Source organism: Chiloscyllium plagiosum, unplaced genomic scaffold, assembly GCF_037043375.1.
Source record: "Chiloscyllium plagiosum isolate Xiang-an unplaced genomic scaffold, Cpla_swu_hap1 HiC_scaffold_23, whole genome shotgun sequence".
NCBI classification, from domain to species: domain Eukaryota; kingdom Metazoa; phylum Chordata; class Chondrichthyes; order Orectolobiformes; family Hemiscylliidae; genus Chiloscyllium; species Chiloscyllium plagiosum.
In genome coordinates, this window is record NW_028270161.1 from 38,393,600 (window position 1) to 38,407,884 (window position 14,285).

General features: G+C 40.2%; 1 protein-coding gene across 6 annotated transcripts in view; it reads right to left on the bottom strand.

The window, feature by feature from the left end:
* tbc1d22a (TBC1 domain family, member 22a) overlaps window positions 1–14,285 on the bottom strand; it is a 414,172-nt gene that overhangs the window by 369,931 nt on the left and 29,956 nt on the right. For all 6 annotated transcript variants that reach the window (XM_043713710.2, XM_087999542.1, XM_043713709.2 and 3 more), the window contains exon 4: window positions 1,817–1,996. In XM_043713710.2, the coding sequence (XP_043569645.1) occupies window positions 1,817–1,996 (180 nt within the window). The remainder of the gene's footprint in view (window positions 1–1,816; window positions 1,997–14,285) is intronic.

Below are 14,285 nucleotides of genomic sequence, written 5' to 3' on the forward strand. Positions count from 1 at the left end.
ACACTGAAGTCACAAGCTTCTTACACCTTAGTCCAGACATCATTTTCAAGTGCACATTGGTCCAAGGGAAAGCAGGACCAATGCAGATTTAGTATTTTTTGTTGGTACACCTCAATGAGCAGAATCTACTGTATGATCATACAAAGGGATAGAAGGTACAGTTACCAAATATCCAAGGTAGACAGGAAAGTAAATTGTGAGGTTATAAAAAGACATAGACAGGCTAAGTGACTGGGCATGTGAAATTGTCACATTTTGACAGGCAGAATAAAAGTAGCATATTATCTAAATGGTAAGAGATGCAGTGGAATCTGGGTGTCTTCTTGCATAAGTCACAGAAAGTTAGACTGCAGGTGATTAGTAAAGCTGAAGGAATTTTGTCATTGATCGCAAGAGGAACTGAAAACAAAATGAGAGAGGGTATCCTTCAGTTAGAGGGCGCCGGTGATACTACATCTGGAGTACTGTGTTTGTGTGTTAGATACAGTTGAGAAGTTGACCAGACTCATACCTGGAATGTATGACTCATCTAATGGGGGCAAAAGAAACTATTTTCTAATCAACCCACTCAGACAACATTATGCACCTCTGGAACAGGTAGTACTAGAACCCGGATCTCCTGGCTCAGAGGTAGGAATACTGCCATTGTGTCACAAGAGCCGGTTTGACAGGCTAGGTGTGACTAAAAGAGGTAACTTGATCGAAACATAAAAGATCTGAGAGATTTTGACAAGCGAGATGCAGAATGAATGTTTCCTCTTGGAGGAGAACCATACAACCAGGAGTCATTATTTTAAAACACAGCTGCTGAAGCTTTTCCTCCCCCCTCTCAAAAGGATCACAAATCTTTGGGACTATCTTACTGGAAAAAGTGGCAGAAGTAGATAGATCCCTGTTAAGCAAGAGGATATAATGTCACCAGTGGTTGGTAGGAATGCAGATTTAGGGTTACAATCAGATCAGCTACGATTTTACTGAATGGTGGAGTAGTGAGATGTTGGATAAAATGGGTCGACTCCTGCTCCAAGTTAGTTGGTCTGGATCAAATAAAGAAGGATGGCAACTTATCGGCCAGTGAGAACACAAAGAGCCATGATTCACTTTTGTGTTTTAATTTTCAAAGATTTGAAAGTTCCAGTTCAAACACAACAAAGTCGGAAAGCACAGTAAAATCAGAACATTTCAACATAAATCTAATCAGCATTAAAATTTTAAAAGATGAATCATACACATTAAATTATTTTACAATGATACGCTTAGATTAAAAACAGATCAAATTTTAGTTCTCTCACCCCATAATTAACATGAAGCTGCCTTTGGAAGGTTTAGACACACATAAGCACCTAACAGTGGTAATTAACTTCTAATTAGTTATTGGCTCACAAGCAATTAATTTGCTATCTATAAAAATAGTTACTAAATACCTAGAGCATATTTGATTACCATTTTGAGAATTAACTGCTAAACTATAGCTACAAAACACACTGCTTTAAAAAAGAAAGCACAGGATTTGTCTCAACGACAACAAATCAACTCTGACCTAATACAATCAGGGCATAAATAAAGATTACTCAGAAATGTGTTTTCTTTCCAGATACCTAGTCAATGAAAAGCTGGCATCATATTCTAAAACTTTCTTACATTTCCTATTGCTTTGATTTAATTCCACTTTATGTTCCCTGTATTAGTAATTTTGGCTGAATAGAGAACGCCTATGTTTTAAGAGAGGTTAATTCTCTAAAAGGAGGCACCAAATGATAAGCCCACATTATCTAGCTTCAGAGTACCTTGCTACCTCACCGTAGTTAACACTTACCTAAGTCAGTGTTTGGACCTGCCAAAAGCTGCCTGAATTTCTCTAGTCGAAACATTTCTCTTTCTGTCATCAAAGAAGCAGAGGTATTATGGTCTGTTATTCTTGCTACCAATGGAATTGTTGATCGAGGAGGAACAAACTGCTGCCTCTGAAGAGGAGTCTTCTCAAAATTATCGAAAGCTGGAAATTACACAAAACTATATTATAACCAACAGAATTACTGCATTTGAAATGTGTTACAAATATATCAACACAAAATAAAATTGACTCAAAAAGGATTTCAACACTCCATCGCACTTTGCATCAAAATAGAAACTTAAAATATTTATAGTCAAACAATCGAATATTAAAAAAATGCTGTTGCATGCCATTCTTAAATCAACATTGAGATTTTCCAGGACAACTACATACCTGCTGTTGTTCAACTCAAACTAATCAGATGCTACTACTAATGTAAATTACTGCATGTTATGACACCAGGACACCCAACTGGAATGGCAATGATGGGAGAATTAACCTTTCAATCAGGCCTGGATACTGCTCTGCCTCATTTATTGATTTGAGACAAGTGACTTGCATGCATCTGCCTTCCACTCACTGTGCTATACTTGAGAAACTATGCTTTTAATGGGCAGGAATTACTATATTTTCTGCTTCTCACCTACATATTTTAAATAATCTCTTTAAGTATGCTGTTTGCATTCAAATACATCTTCCAAATGTTGCACCAAGTCCTACCCCTCCAATTTACTAACAGTGGCATGAAGACACTGCTCAAATAAATAATGCGACATGGATATTTGCACAGTAAACATATCTGACCAGGAAGTAATCTACCTTTTTCTATTACTCTTGTATTATTTCCTGGAGTTTTAAGGATATTTGCATCAACATGACCACAAGATGATATGTTTGGCTAAACTGTAGGACAACACCACATCAGGATGAATGCACCAAATTTCTAAATTCAATGGTTGTACCATGATATACTGTATTAGCGGGTTTTGAGAAGATTTGCAGCTCAGGTTGAGGTTCTGGATGTAGACTTGCTCGCTGGGCTGCAAGGTTCATTTTCAGATATTTTGTCACCATACTAGGTAACATCTTCAGGGAGTCTCTGGACGAAGCACTTGCTATTTATATGTTTGGGTTTCCTTGGATTGGTGATATCCCTTCCTGTGGTTACGTCATTTCCTATTCTTTTTCTCAGGGGGTGGTAAATGGGATCCAAGTCAATGTGTTTGTCGATAGAGTTCCGGTTGGAATATCATGCTTAGGAATTCTCGTGCATGTCTCTGTTTGGCTTGTCCTAGGATGGATGGGTTGTCCCAGTCAAAGTGGTGTCTGTCCTCATCTGTACATAAGGATATTAGTGAGAGTTGGTCACGTTTGTTTCATGGCTAGTTGATGTTCATGTATCCTGGTGGCTAGTTTTCTGCCTCTTTGTCCAATGTAGTGCTTGATACTGTTCTTGCACAGTATTTTGTAAATGACATTAGTTTTGCCTGTTGTCTGTATAGGATCTTTCAAGTTCATTAGCTGCTGTTTTAGGGTGTTGGTGGGTTTGTGGGCTACCATGATGCCAAGAGGTCTGAGTAGTCTGGCAGTCATTTCCAAGATGTCTTTGATGTAGGGAAGAGTGGCTTGGGTTTCAGGATGTTTTGTCTGCTTGTTTGCTTCGTGTGTTACTGAGAAATTGGCAGACTTTATTCATTTCTCAGCAACAAACGCAAACAAGCAGACAAAATGTGTGCAGAAGCCCTAGCCACTCGCCACTACGTCAAAGACTTCTCTGAAATGATTGCCAGACTACTCAAGACCCCTTGGCCTCACTGTAGCCCACAAACCCACCAACACTCTAAAACAGCAGCTAATGAATTTGAAAGACCCTATACAGGCAACAAGCAAAACTAATGTAATTTACAAAATACCGTACAAGAACTGTAACAAACACTACATTGGACAAACAGGCAGAAAACTAGCCACTAGGATACATGAACATCAACTAGCCACAAAAATAACATGCCCCACACTCAAGTATCCTTACATACAGATGAGGAAGGACACCACTTCGACTGAGATAACACATCCATCCTAGGACAAGCCAAACAGAGACACACACAAGAATCCCTAGAAGCATGGCATTCTAACCAGAACTCTAACAAACACACTGACTTGCATCCCATTTACCAACCCCTGAGAAAAAAAGGTAATGACATCGCCACAGGAAATGGCATTACCAACCCAAGGAAACCCAAACATAAAAATAGAAAGCAGGCTACACCACCAGTGCTTTATGCAGAGGCTCACTGAAAATGTGACCTAGCATGGTGACAAAATGTCCAAAAACAAACCTTCCAGCTCAGCAAGCAAACCTACATCCAGACACTGCATTAACACAACTTGGGCGAGGGCAGAGAAAACAGTAAACACAATGCTAAACAGATCAGAGTTTTAAACATTGTTCCAACTATACTCTTTATATTTTAGTCACACTTTAAACTGGAGTAAACAAAAGGTAAATCATAGAATGGCAATGATACCTTGCATTTATTCAAGTGATTAATTTGAGTAATGAATAAATGTTGTACTACAACCACAAAGTTCAGAAAAAAATTCAAGGTCGCTGCTTCTCACTACCAGCTACACGTAAAGCTACATAAGTCTCTAGGCATAGGATTTTGCTTTGCAGCTAAATTAAGTCCAATTTTAAAAATTACTACAATTACTACATCACTCTCCATTTTGCTTGGTTTCAAACCATGTATACTGATGGCTACAAGATTACCTCAGCACGTCATGTTGCTAAATCCAATACAGAACTAGCTTCTGGTACTACACTCGCACCTCTCCACAGCAGCATTTCTATGAGACACAAAGCAAATCCAGCACTTGTCACATCATTGTGCGAGCACACAGAAATCAAGTCCTGCTGTTCCCATAGTTGACACAAAGGTTAGGAATTTTATCGAAGTGCACAAAATCTCAAATTTACCTATCAGATAAACCCAGGATAACAGAAAACATTGACAAATAAATATATTCTAACAACAGGTAACCAACGATGAATTGCTGACATCCCAATCTACCAGTTAAAGTTCTAATCCCTTTCTAAAACTTCTTGAACACATATATATTCAAAGACAAATAGACATTGGTATTATAAGCAAAGGGAATGAAACAGAAATCAGTTTGGCTGCAGTCCACAGAGTTAACTGAAATGATAGTTTTGCTTTGCTTTCATCAAGAAACTTCAGCCATTTTGGAAAAGTCAACAAGGACTTATAACAGGTCGATCACATCACACAATAAATAAACCAAAGGATTGTGATTTTCTTCAAAGTTCCATGGGACATGAGCATTACTAGCAAGGCCAGCATTAATAGCTCATTCCTAACCACCATTTGAGAAAACAGCAGTGAGTTGCCTTTCTGGACTGGTGCAGTTCATGTTGTGTCACTACACTCAATGCTGCTGGAAACAAAGTTCAAGAATTTTGACACAGCAACAATGGAAGAACAGAAATATTTCCAAGTCAGAATAGTGTGTGAATTTGGTCAGGCTGGGAGTGGGGATGGCAACCTGCAGCTGCTACTTATTCTTCGAAGTGGTAACTGTCACATATTTTTGAAGTACAGTCAAAGAAATCTTTGCAACTTGCTACAGTGCCTCAGATGATGCATACAGCTTCCAGCACTGTTGGTTTAGCAGAACTAATGGTTAACATCCCAGATAGAATGTCAATTAAGCTGATTGCTCCAAGATGGTGTTCAACCTGGAATGCTGCTGAAGTTGTACTCATTCAGGCAAATACGAAATATTGCATCACATTCCGAATTTGTGCTCAAGTTGTTCGCTTTGAAAGAAAGAACAAAAGAACAGAGTAGCATTTAAATGGAGAAAAAATGCAACTGAAAGCTGTAACACAAAGGAACTGGGTGCTACGTGCATACAACAGTTAGCTCACAGCAAGACTAATGAAATGTTCACCCTTATTTCATGGGGTTCGAGTCTGAGAGTAGGAAAGCCTTACTGCAACTACACAAGTTGCTGATGGTACCACATCTTTGGTACTCTGAGCAGTATTAGTCCCTTTATTAAAGGAAAAGTATCATTTCATTGGAGGCAGTTCAGAGAAGGTTCATAAGGATGATCCCTGCTATGGAAAGATTGTCTTTTGGGCAAAGATTAAACAGGTTCAGACTCTACTTACTGGAGGTTACAAGAAAGAGAAGTGACCTCATTGAAACATACAGAGTTCTTAAGGGGCTTGCCAGGGTAAAATAGGGTGATGAATTATTTGCCCCAGAATATCTAATGTCTGAACAGTTGCTGAAGTCATAGTACTTATGCTGAGTTAAGTTTCTGGCCAATAGCAAACCCCACAAAGTTGATGATGGAGGAAATAAGCAACAGAAATGCTATTCAATGAGAAGGGGAGGTGTCCAAAATCACTCATCGTAAATGGTCATTACCTGACATGGCACAAACATGACTTACCACTTATTCACTCAAGCCTGAATGTCATCTAAGTAATTGCAACAACTGGTCATAGCCTGCTTCCTTCTGAGGATAGTATTTGAGCTAGTAACTAAAGTAGTAGACACAGAAATATCTATGAACATTTTAGAAGGCATTCAATGAGGATCTACATAAGAAATGGTTTGCTAAAATTCAAGTTTATGGAACTAACAGCTAATTATTGACCTGATTAGAATACTGCTGAGGTGGTACAGAGATAATGGTAATGTAATCAAACTGGGAGGAAGTGACTGCTGTCAGCCCGCAAGGATTTATGCTCTATTTATTAATGACTTAGCTTGCACAATAGAGAGCCACATATCCAGGTTTGCAAATGCACTACAAATTGGTAGAACAGCACAGGTGCATAAATCTATAAGATTGATGGATGAAGCAAACGGGAAAAACTGTCAGGTGGATTTCAGTAAAAGTAAACATAAGGTGATCCAAAATGCAGAAAGCGAGGAGAAGTTTTCAAGTCTCTATAGACTGATAACTGTAGGTACAAAAAATAATAAACAAGTAAATGGAATGTAACTCTTTCCAAATAGATGGCTAGAATACAAGAGACAAGACTATGCCAATTCCTGAGTAATAGAAGTGCTATATGCAGTTTAATAAGCACTCATTCACAAGAATATTTCTAAGGCTCCAACAATTAAATTGAGAAGAGATTTTACATCAACTAGGCTGGTATTTCCCCAAAATTAAGGGATAATTTGATTGACGATTTAGATTTTGAAAGGAATGATGAGACAGAGAAAAACAACTTTTGCCGATGAACAAAAATTAGAGGATACACAGGTATATTGTTAAATTATGAGTTGGGAGACATATTAGGAAACACAACACAAAAGATGGTGTAACTTTTGACCACAATAAGCAGTGGATGTCAGTTCAATTACTTTCAAATCTGAGGTTAATGTTTGCAATCAGCAGATATAAAGGATACATGGTCAAAAAAATGGATGAACTTTAGGGTAGAAATAAGCTGTAATTTTATTGAATGACAGAAGAGGCTCAGGGGGCTGAGTAGCCAAAATTAATTCCTATTAATCATTGAATAGCATAGTCGGGAAGGGAGCTGTTGTTCCATCAAGTCTGTGCTGACTCCAAAGAATAATCCAATCAGTCCTATTATCCTGCATCCAATCAATAACCCAAGCTATATCTCTGCAATTTTTATTCCATGTTCTTACCCAAATCGTGTCATCAGCAGCAACAACAGATCTTTAAAAGGTATTCCTGTTCTATATACAGTCTGTAGAATCGCAAACTGTATCACCTATGTGTTTGCCTCTCTTTACAAAAGATAAAGAAAAAAGCACAATAAAAACGAGATACAAGTTCAAACCAATTCAAAAGCAAATCAACTCTGATAAGATAATTAAAGTTGAGTTCTGATACAAGGACCCATATACACAGAAGCAGTTTTAGAACTATCCAAATATATTTCTTGTAGCATTCACACAGACAGAGGAGGAAGAACTCTTAACTTGAGAACTTCAAAAGAATAGTGTGCTTGTTGATTACATTATACAGCATCACTTGGATGGGTTTTTGAAATATTTGAAAGTTTCAAAATTATTATCAATAAACATACACGGAACAAAACAGATATAGAAAGCAGTTACATTTGGAAGTATTTCCAGATTTGTTCAAATATTTGAATCGGACACATTTTACCTGAACTTTAGAAAATGGGCCACAATGACAAAATTAGTTGAGAGCCAAGGAAATGCAAGCTATAACAGTGATTGCAAATATCTGAGACAATAAAAGAAAAGGACAATAACCTAAAAGAAAATCACATGATCTCATAAATCATTACCATTAGACCTAAAACATCAAAGTATCATGTAAAATTTTAGCAAATCAGAAGCTAATCAATTATTTTGTGTTGAATTGGTGGACTTAAAACTGAGTGCTGGGACGAAGGTGATGTGATATTATAAACTTCCGAACTTTAATAACTGTTCCTGGATTGAAAGAATCAAAGATAAAACGTTAGACAGGAAAAAGCAGCAATAACTCTGTCTGGAATAAACTATTAAAAGGACAAGGACAAACTTATGTAGGAATTGACAGCAATTAGCCATGCCTGGGAGTCGTCGTCAAAGCTACACGAACAAAACTGTTCAGACATCTGCTTGATGAATGGCTGCCTTCTGCCACAAGGACAACTCAGTGCCCTGCAGAAGAATTTAAGGAGTTAATCAAAGGAAAGCTGTGTTTTCAAACAGACAGCTAACACAGAGTGTAACAAGAAAAGGAGGAGTTACTTCTGATCAGAAGGCAAGCTACAGACCAGGGGTGCCAAAGGAGTAGCCAATAATTTGGGTGAAAGAATCTGAAATATCAAAAATGTCACCCCATAGACCCAACGGACAAAAAGCATTCTGCTTAAGAATCCAACACCAGAACTCTTCTTCAGCAGGGTTTCAAACAAATAGGCAAAGTCTTTTCTCATAGGTTTAGGGTGAGAGGGGAAAGATATAAAAGAGACCTACAGGGCAACCTTTTTACACAGAGGGTGGTACGGGTATGGAATGAGCTGCCAAAGGAAGTGGTGGAGGCTAGTACAATTGCAACATTTACGAGGTATTTGGCTGGATATATAAATAGAAAGCGTTTAGAGGGATATGGGCCGGGTGCTGGCAGGTGGGACGAGATCGGGTTGGGATAGCTGGTTGGCATGGACGGGTTGGACCGAAGGGTCTGTTTTCATGCTGTGCATCTCTATGACTCTATAGCAACACTGTACATGGATCAAACCCTGGACACAGAGACAGATATTGACACTGTTAGTTGGAATCATAGTTAAATTCCATCATTCATTGGGTAATAGCCAATTTGAGTTGCGAGCCTTAACTTGGTTACTTGAGGGATTTTCTTTTGGTTGCTACACGGAATAAAGTTTAAATTATTGTTTTAGTACTTGATTGCCTGTGGGATTTCTTCATAAGTAACTGAATTAAAGGTAGCTTGCCATGGTTTACCCACAACGGTGGATCTTAGACTCTTTTCAAAATCTCATATTGTATGCATTTCACCTTTAAATGTTTCACTGCAAAGTTACTATTTAAAATCTAAAATTCATCCAGACTTTAAGTAAGGATGTACAAGCTCTAATTGACAGCAGCTGAAGTTATGAAATAAGAAAACTAGATTATTTATTTTTTGTTAAGGTGCCAGGGGCTAGACTAACGTACAACTACTAAACAGAAACAGGTCATCCCAACTTTGAAAAGAATGGTGGATGTTGGATAAGCAATTGAGAGGGGGGGAGGTGATGCTCCTTTGCTTTTGCTAACTATCAAAGTAAGATGTTCGTTAAGTATCTGTTAACAAGTTACGGTATATTCTATTTTTAAAGATTTAAAATAGTATAGAACAGGTGCCAAGGTAAAATATATTTTTTTAAAAATTAAGTTATAATTAGCACATTTAGGATAGCAGAATATGAAACAGCTGCAGTATGAACATGAAACTGTGCAACACAGGAATAGGCCATTTAGCCCAACATGTCTGTACTGACCATGATGCTCCTCAAAACCAATCCTATTCAACTGCACACGATCCATATCCTTCTATTCCTCACCTGTATCTGTCTAAACGCCTCTTAACCATTGCTATCGTATCTGCTTCGGCCACCTCCCCTGGCAGCACATTCTAGGCATCCACTAGACTCTCCACAAAAAAAACCTTGCCTTGCATATCTCCTTTAAACTCCGCCCCGTGAGCAACCTTGTGAAATACAGACAGCCCCACCCTCAATCATCTTTGTCACTTCCTCAAAAAACTCAATCAAATTAATCGAATCAGAGTACTGAAACAGACCCTTCAGTCCAACTAATCCATGCTGACCACAATCCCAAACTAAACTCATCCCATCTGGCTGCATTGACCCATACCCTCCAGACATTATTTATTCATGCACTTAGCAAAATGTCTTTTAAATGTTGTAACTGTACCTGCATCACAACTTTCTCTGGAGGTTCATTCCACATATGAACCACTCTCCATGTAAAAAAATTGCCTCATGTCTTTTTTAAAATCTTTCTCCACTCACCTTAAAAATATGCCACAAGTCTTGAAATCCTCCACCCTTGGGAAAAGACATCTGCCATGCACCTTCTCGACATCCCTCATTACTTTATAAGTCTCTGCAAGGTCACCTCTCAACTTCATATACTCCAATGAAGTAAGTCCAAACCTATTCTGCCTCTCTTTTTAAGTCAAACCCTCTATTCCAAATAACATTTTGGTAAATCACTTCTGAACCCTCACCAGATTAATATTATTCCTCCTTTAATAGAGGGACCAAAACTGGACACAGTAGCCCAGAAGAGGCCTCACTAATGTCATGTACATCCTCAACATAACATTCCAACTCCTATGTCAAAGATTTGAGCAGTGAAGGCAAGCATTCATCTATGTGTGACAAAGAATAATGTACCTGAACCTACTTTTAATTGTGTAAGTCTTGTCTGTGTTTGTTTTTCAAAAATGTACAACTCACATTTATCCAAATTAAACTCCATCTGCCACTCCTCAGTCCAATGATCCAATTGATCCCGATCTTTTTGTGATCTTAGATAGCCCTTCACTGTCCACTATACTACCAATCCTGGCATCATCCACAAACTTACTCACCACGCTTTCTAAATTCTCATCTAATATCATTTATATAAATGACAAACAACAGTGGATCCAGCACTGATCCCGTGGAACACAGTTGGTCACAGGTCTCCAGTCCGAAAAACTCTCCACCACTATTTCCTGTTAAGTCAAATTTGTACCCAATTGGAAAGATTTAGATTTAGATTAGATTACAGTGTGGAAACAGGCCCTTCGGCCCAACAAGTCCACACCGACCCTCTGTTTTAAAAAATTCTCAAGGTCAAGGACCAGGCTCGCAGGAAAGTAGTCTGACACAGAACAAACAGCCAAGAGGCGAGTCTGCTAGAATATAAGTGTTTTATTCCCCGCAGCGTCGCCACAACCAGGTCTCGTACTTACAACGGGTCTGGTTTATACTCACTCTACGTGTTACCGGAACTGGGAGCCGTCAGTTCTCGTAGAGCGGTTGCCAACAACCCACGCTCGGCGGTTAAACGCAACCCCGGAGCAGACTCTACCGAACTGGAGACTTTTCCAGCTGATATACTCTTTTCCAGATATAAACATTCATGTGAACAGCAGAGCAAGGCTAAAAAACACATTCCATTCTGGTTACATACAGATAAGAAGATTCACACGGGAAGGTGTATAATAAGATTCACACGGGACTAAGCGACACCTTCCATTTTCGGTTAGATTCACACATGTATTGGGACACAATTTTAACCCTTTCACCACATTCCACTGCTTGGCCCAATACATGTGTTGCATTATGATTCACACATGTATTGGGACATAATTTTACACCACATTCCACTGCTTGGCCCAATACATGTGTTACATTATGCCCATATGTATTCTTTCTAACAAGCGCCTACGTACACGCCAAATATACAAGCAAGTCAGGACATTACAGCATGTTAAAATCACCAGGACCGCTACCAGGATCGACAAGGGTGGGAACAGGAATGTCCCCGCAGTGGAGGACATACCACTCAATATGTCCCACCAATGATGAGCTGACTCCATGTCCACTACACGGGCAGCATGTACTACCTCCTGTCCATGTATAAAGGTAGACACCGTAACCTTGGTGACATTGGTTTGATGCTTTCGTAATATCTGCTTAAGCTCCTCGGATCGGTCCAATGCTCGCTTAAACCGATCCAGGGAAATGTTCCAAGGATTCATCAGCACTTTCCACTGCACCTTGGTAAAGTGGCGAGCACTGCTATAAGTGGTCAACAGATAGGTCTGATTCTGCCAGTGCCACTGATAGACATTTGAGAGGCATCCCGATAGGATGTGGATTATTGGTAGCCACACAGAGCGTGTGTGGCCCAATCTGCCACATCATGTCCCTTGGAGTTTCAACAGTCCATTCGCACAGGGCCGTTCCCTTAGTCAAGCAAGGGTCCCGATACCTGTCCATCAGTAGGCAAGTTTTCCCCTGATCAGTCTGTTCACAAGCGGACAGATCATAGGTAATATTGGTATCTGGGCTAAACCACTGTCCCCTTGTCTTCAGAAAATAATATCCAGAAGATGTAATCACTGGTAATACATAATATCGACAGACCGTAACAGTGTGGGTTACATTCATGGTAACAAAGTATCCGTTACACATAGTTGCGTTACACCATGGATGGGTTATCATCCACAATTTCTCAGATACATTCCATATTCCCCTCCACGCTTGTACATTGGGGGATGTTACCACACGCAAAAAGCGTTCTTTCTGTATTTGAGCATGCAACATTTGAATATGACAGGCAGTCCAATTTAACTGAGCCGTAATGTTCTCAAACAGTTCCTGAGTGGCACCCCAGACATCCAGTTCCCATTGCAGAGATCGTATCATTATTTCAGCTGTCTCTCCTTGAGTCATCATTACGGATGGCATCCACCTTCCAATAGTATGTAGTCCTTGTGAGGTGGCCTGTCCCGTGTTAGATAATTTAGTACGGGTTACCTCAGAGTCAATAGCATTTGAGATACCCATGACAGTTCCTGCACCTCCCAGTAGAGTGTCATACCATGCACGCCGCCTCCTCTTATATTGGCATTCTGGGATAGCCGGCAGCCGCACCTGCCAGTGAACATCAGTGTGCAGTACTGCCTGGGCCATCTGCTGACAAGTTGACATAATGGGAGCCAACTGTGTGCGGTGCGCGTCAGAGACGTTAGGGCGCACCAAGATCAGCCATAACATTCGAGTCCGGTTTTGAATAACTGTTCCATTGCTGATCCAGATGTCCTCATCTCCAGTCGTGATGTTCCATCGTGTCCCGTTTGAGCTTTCACATTCACGAGCGGTTATATTCCAATGACACATATTCACCGTTGCATTCAACATCAATGTACAGTTAGGGGTTATCAAAGTTACATTTCTCCCCTTATAACATCGTACACAAGTATACATTTGACAATCACTCGTGAGATCTAAAATTGTACACCATTGATTTGCCGCGCACTTAAAATCATCTTGCTGTCGTTCCTCACTACTAATTTTCCAACCTACATTTTGTTTCGATAAGGGTACCAACGACTGAGCTGGCACACTCCTCCAGACTGATTCCCCAGCTTACATAATGGTGACCAGACTGTCTTTTCCTTGGGCTATGATCTCTGCCGGTTTGGGGGGACCAGTTGTCTGGCGTACCCATACCTTGGCACCCTGAGTGTCAGTAGACCCAAATCCCCCCGTCCCACGCTCAGTAACCTTAACGGGAGCTCCCGTCTCTTCCACCGTTGTAAGGTTACATGGCTTAATGACCAATTGCGCTATTCTGTCCCCCTTCTGTATCACGTAAGGTTCAGCAGTGATGTTGACCAGGACCACCCCCAACTCCCCTTGGTAGTCCGCGTCAATTACGCCTGCCATCACATCAATCCCCTTTAGTGACAATCCCGATCGCGGGAGGATATGCCCATAGGTCCCAGGGGGACAAATCAATCCTAATCCGGTCTTAATCACCGTAGGTTTTTGTTGGACCAAAGTCTGTGTAGTTAACGCTCGTAAGTCCAGTCCAGCCGACATGACTACCATATGCACTGCTTTTAATTCTGCCCACTGACTACTTTTTCCCTCCCCTAATTCTTCTAGGGTAGTGCCTTGTTTTGGGTTAAAGGCGGCAGCTTTCCATCTACGCTGTCCCGCTTTCCATTGGGCTGACCCATCTACGAACCAAGCCGTGGCTTGTTCATCCGGGGTCAGTTCATCATACCGTTTTCCCATCTTAACGGGTGATTCCTTGTATTCAATCACCTCAAACCGTTTTTCCCCTTCCTCAGGGGCCTCCGCCACTTGCTCATGTAGGACTGA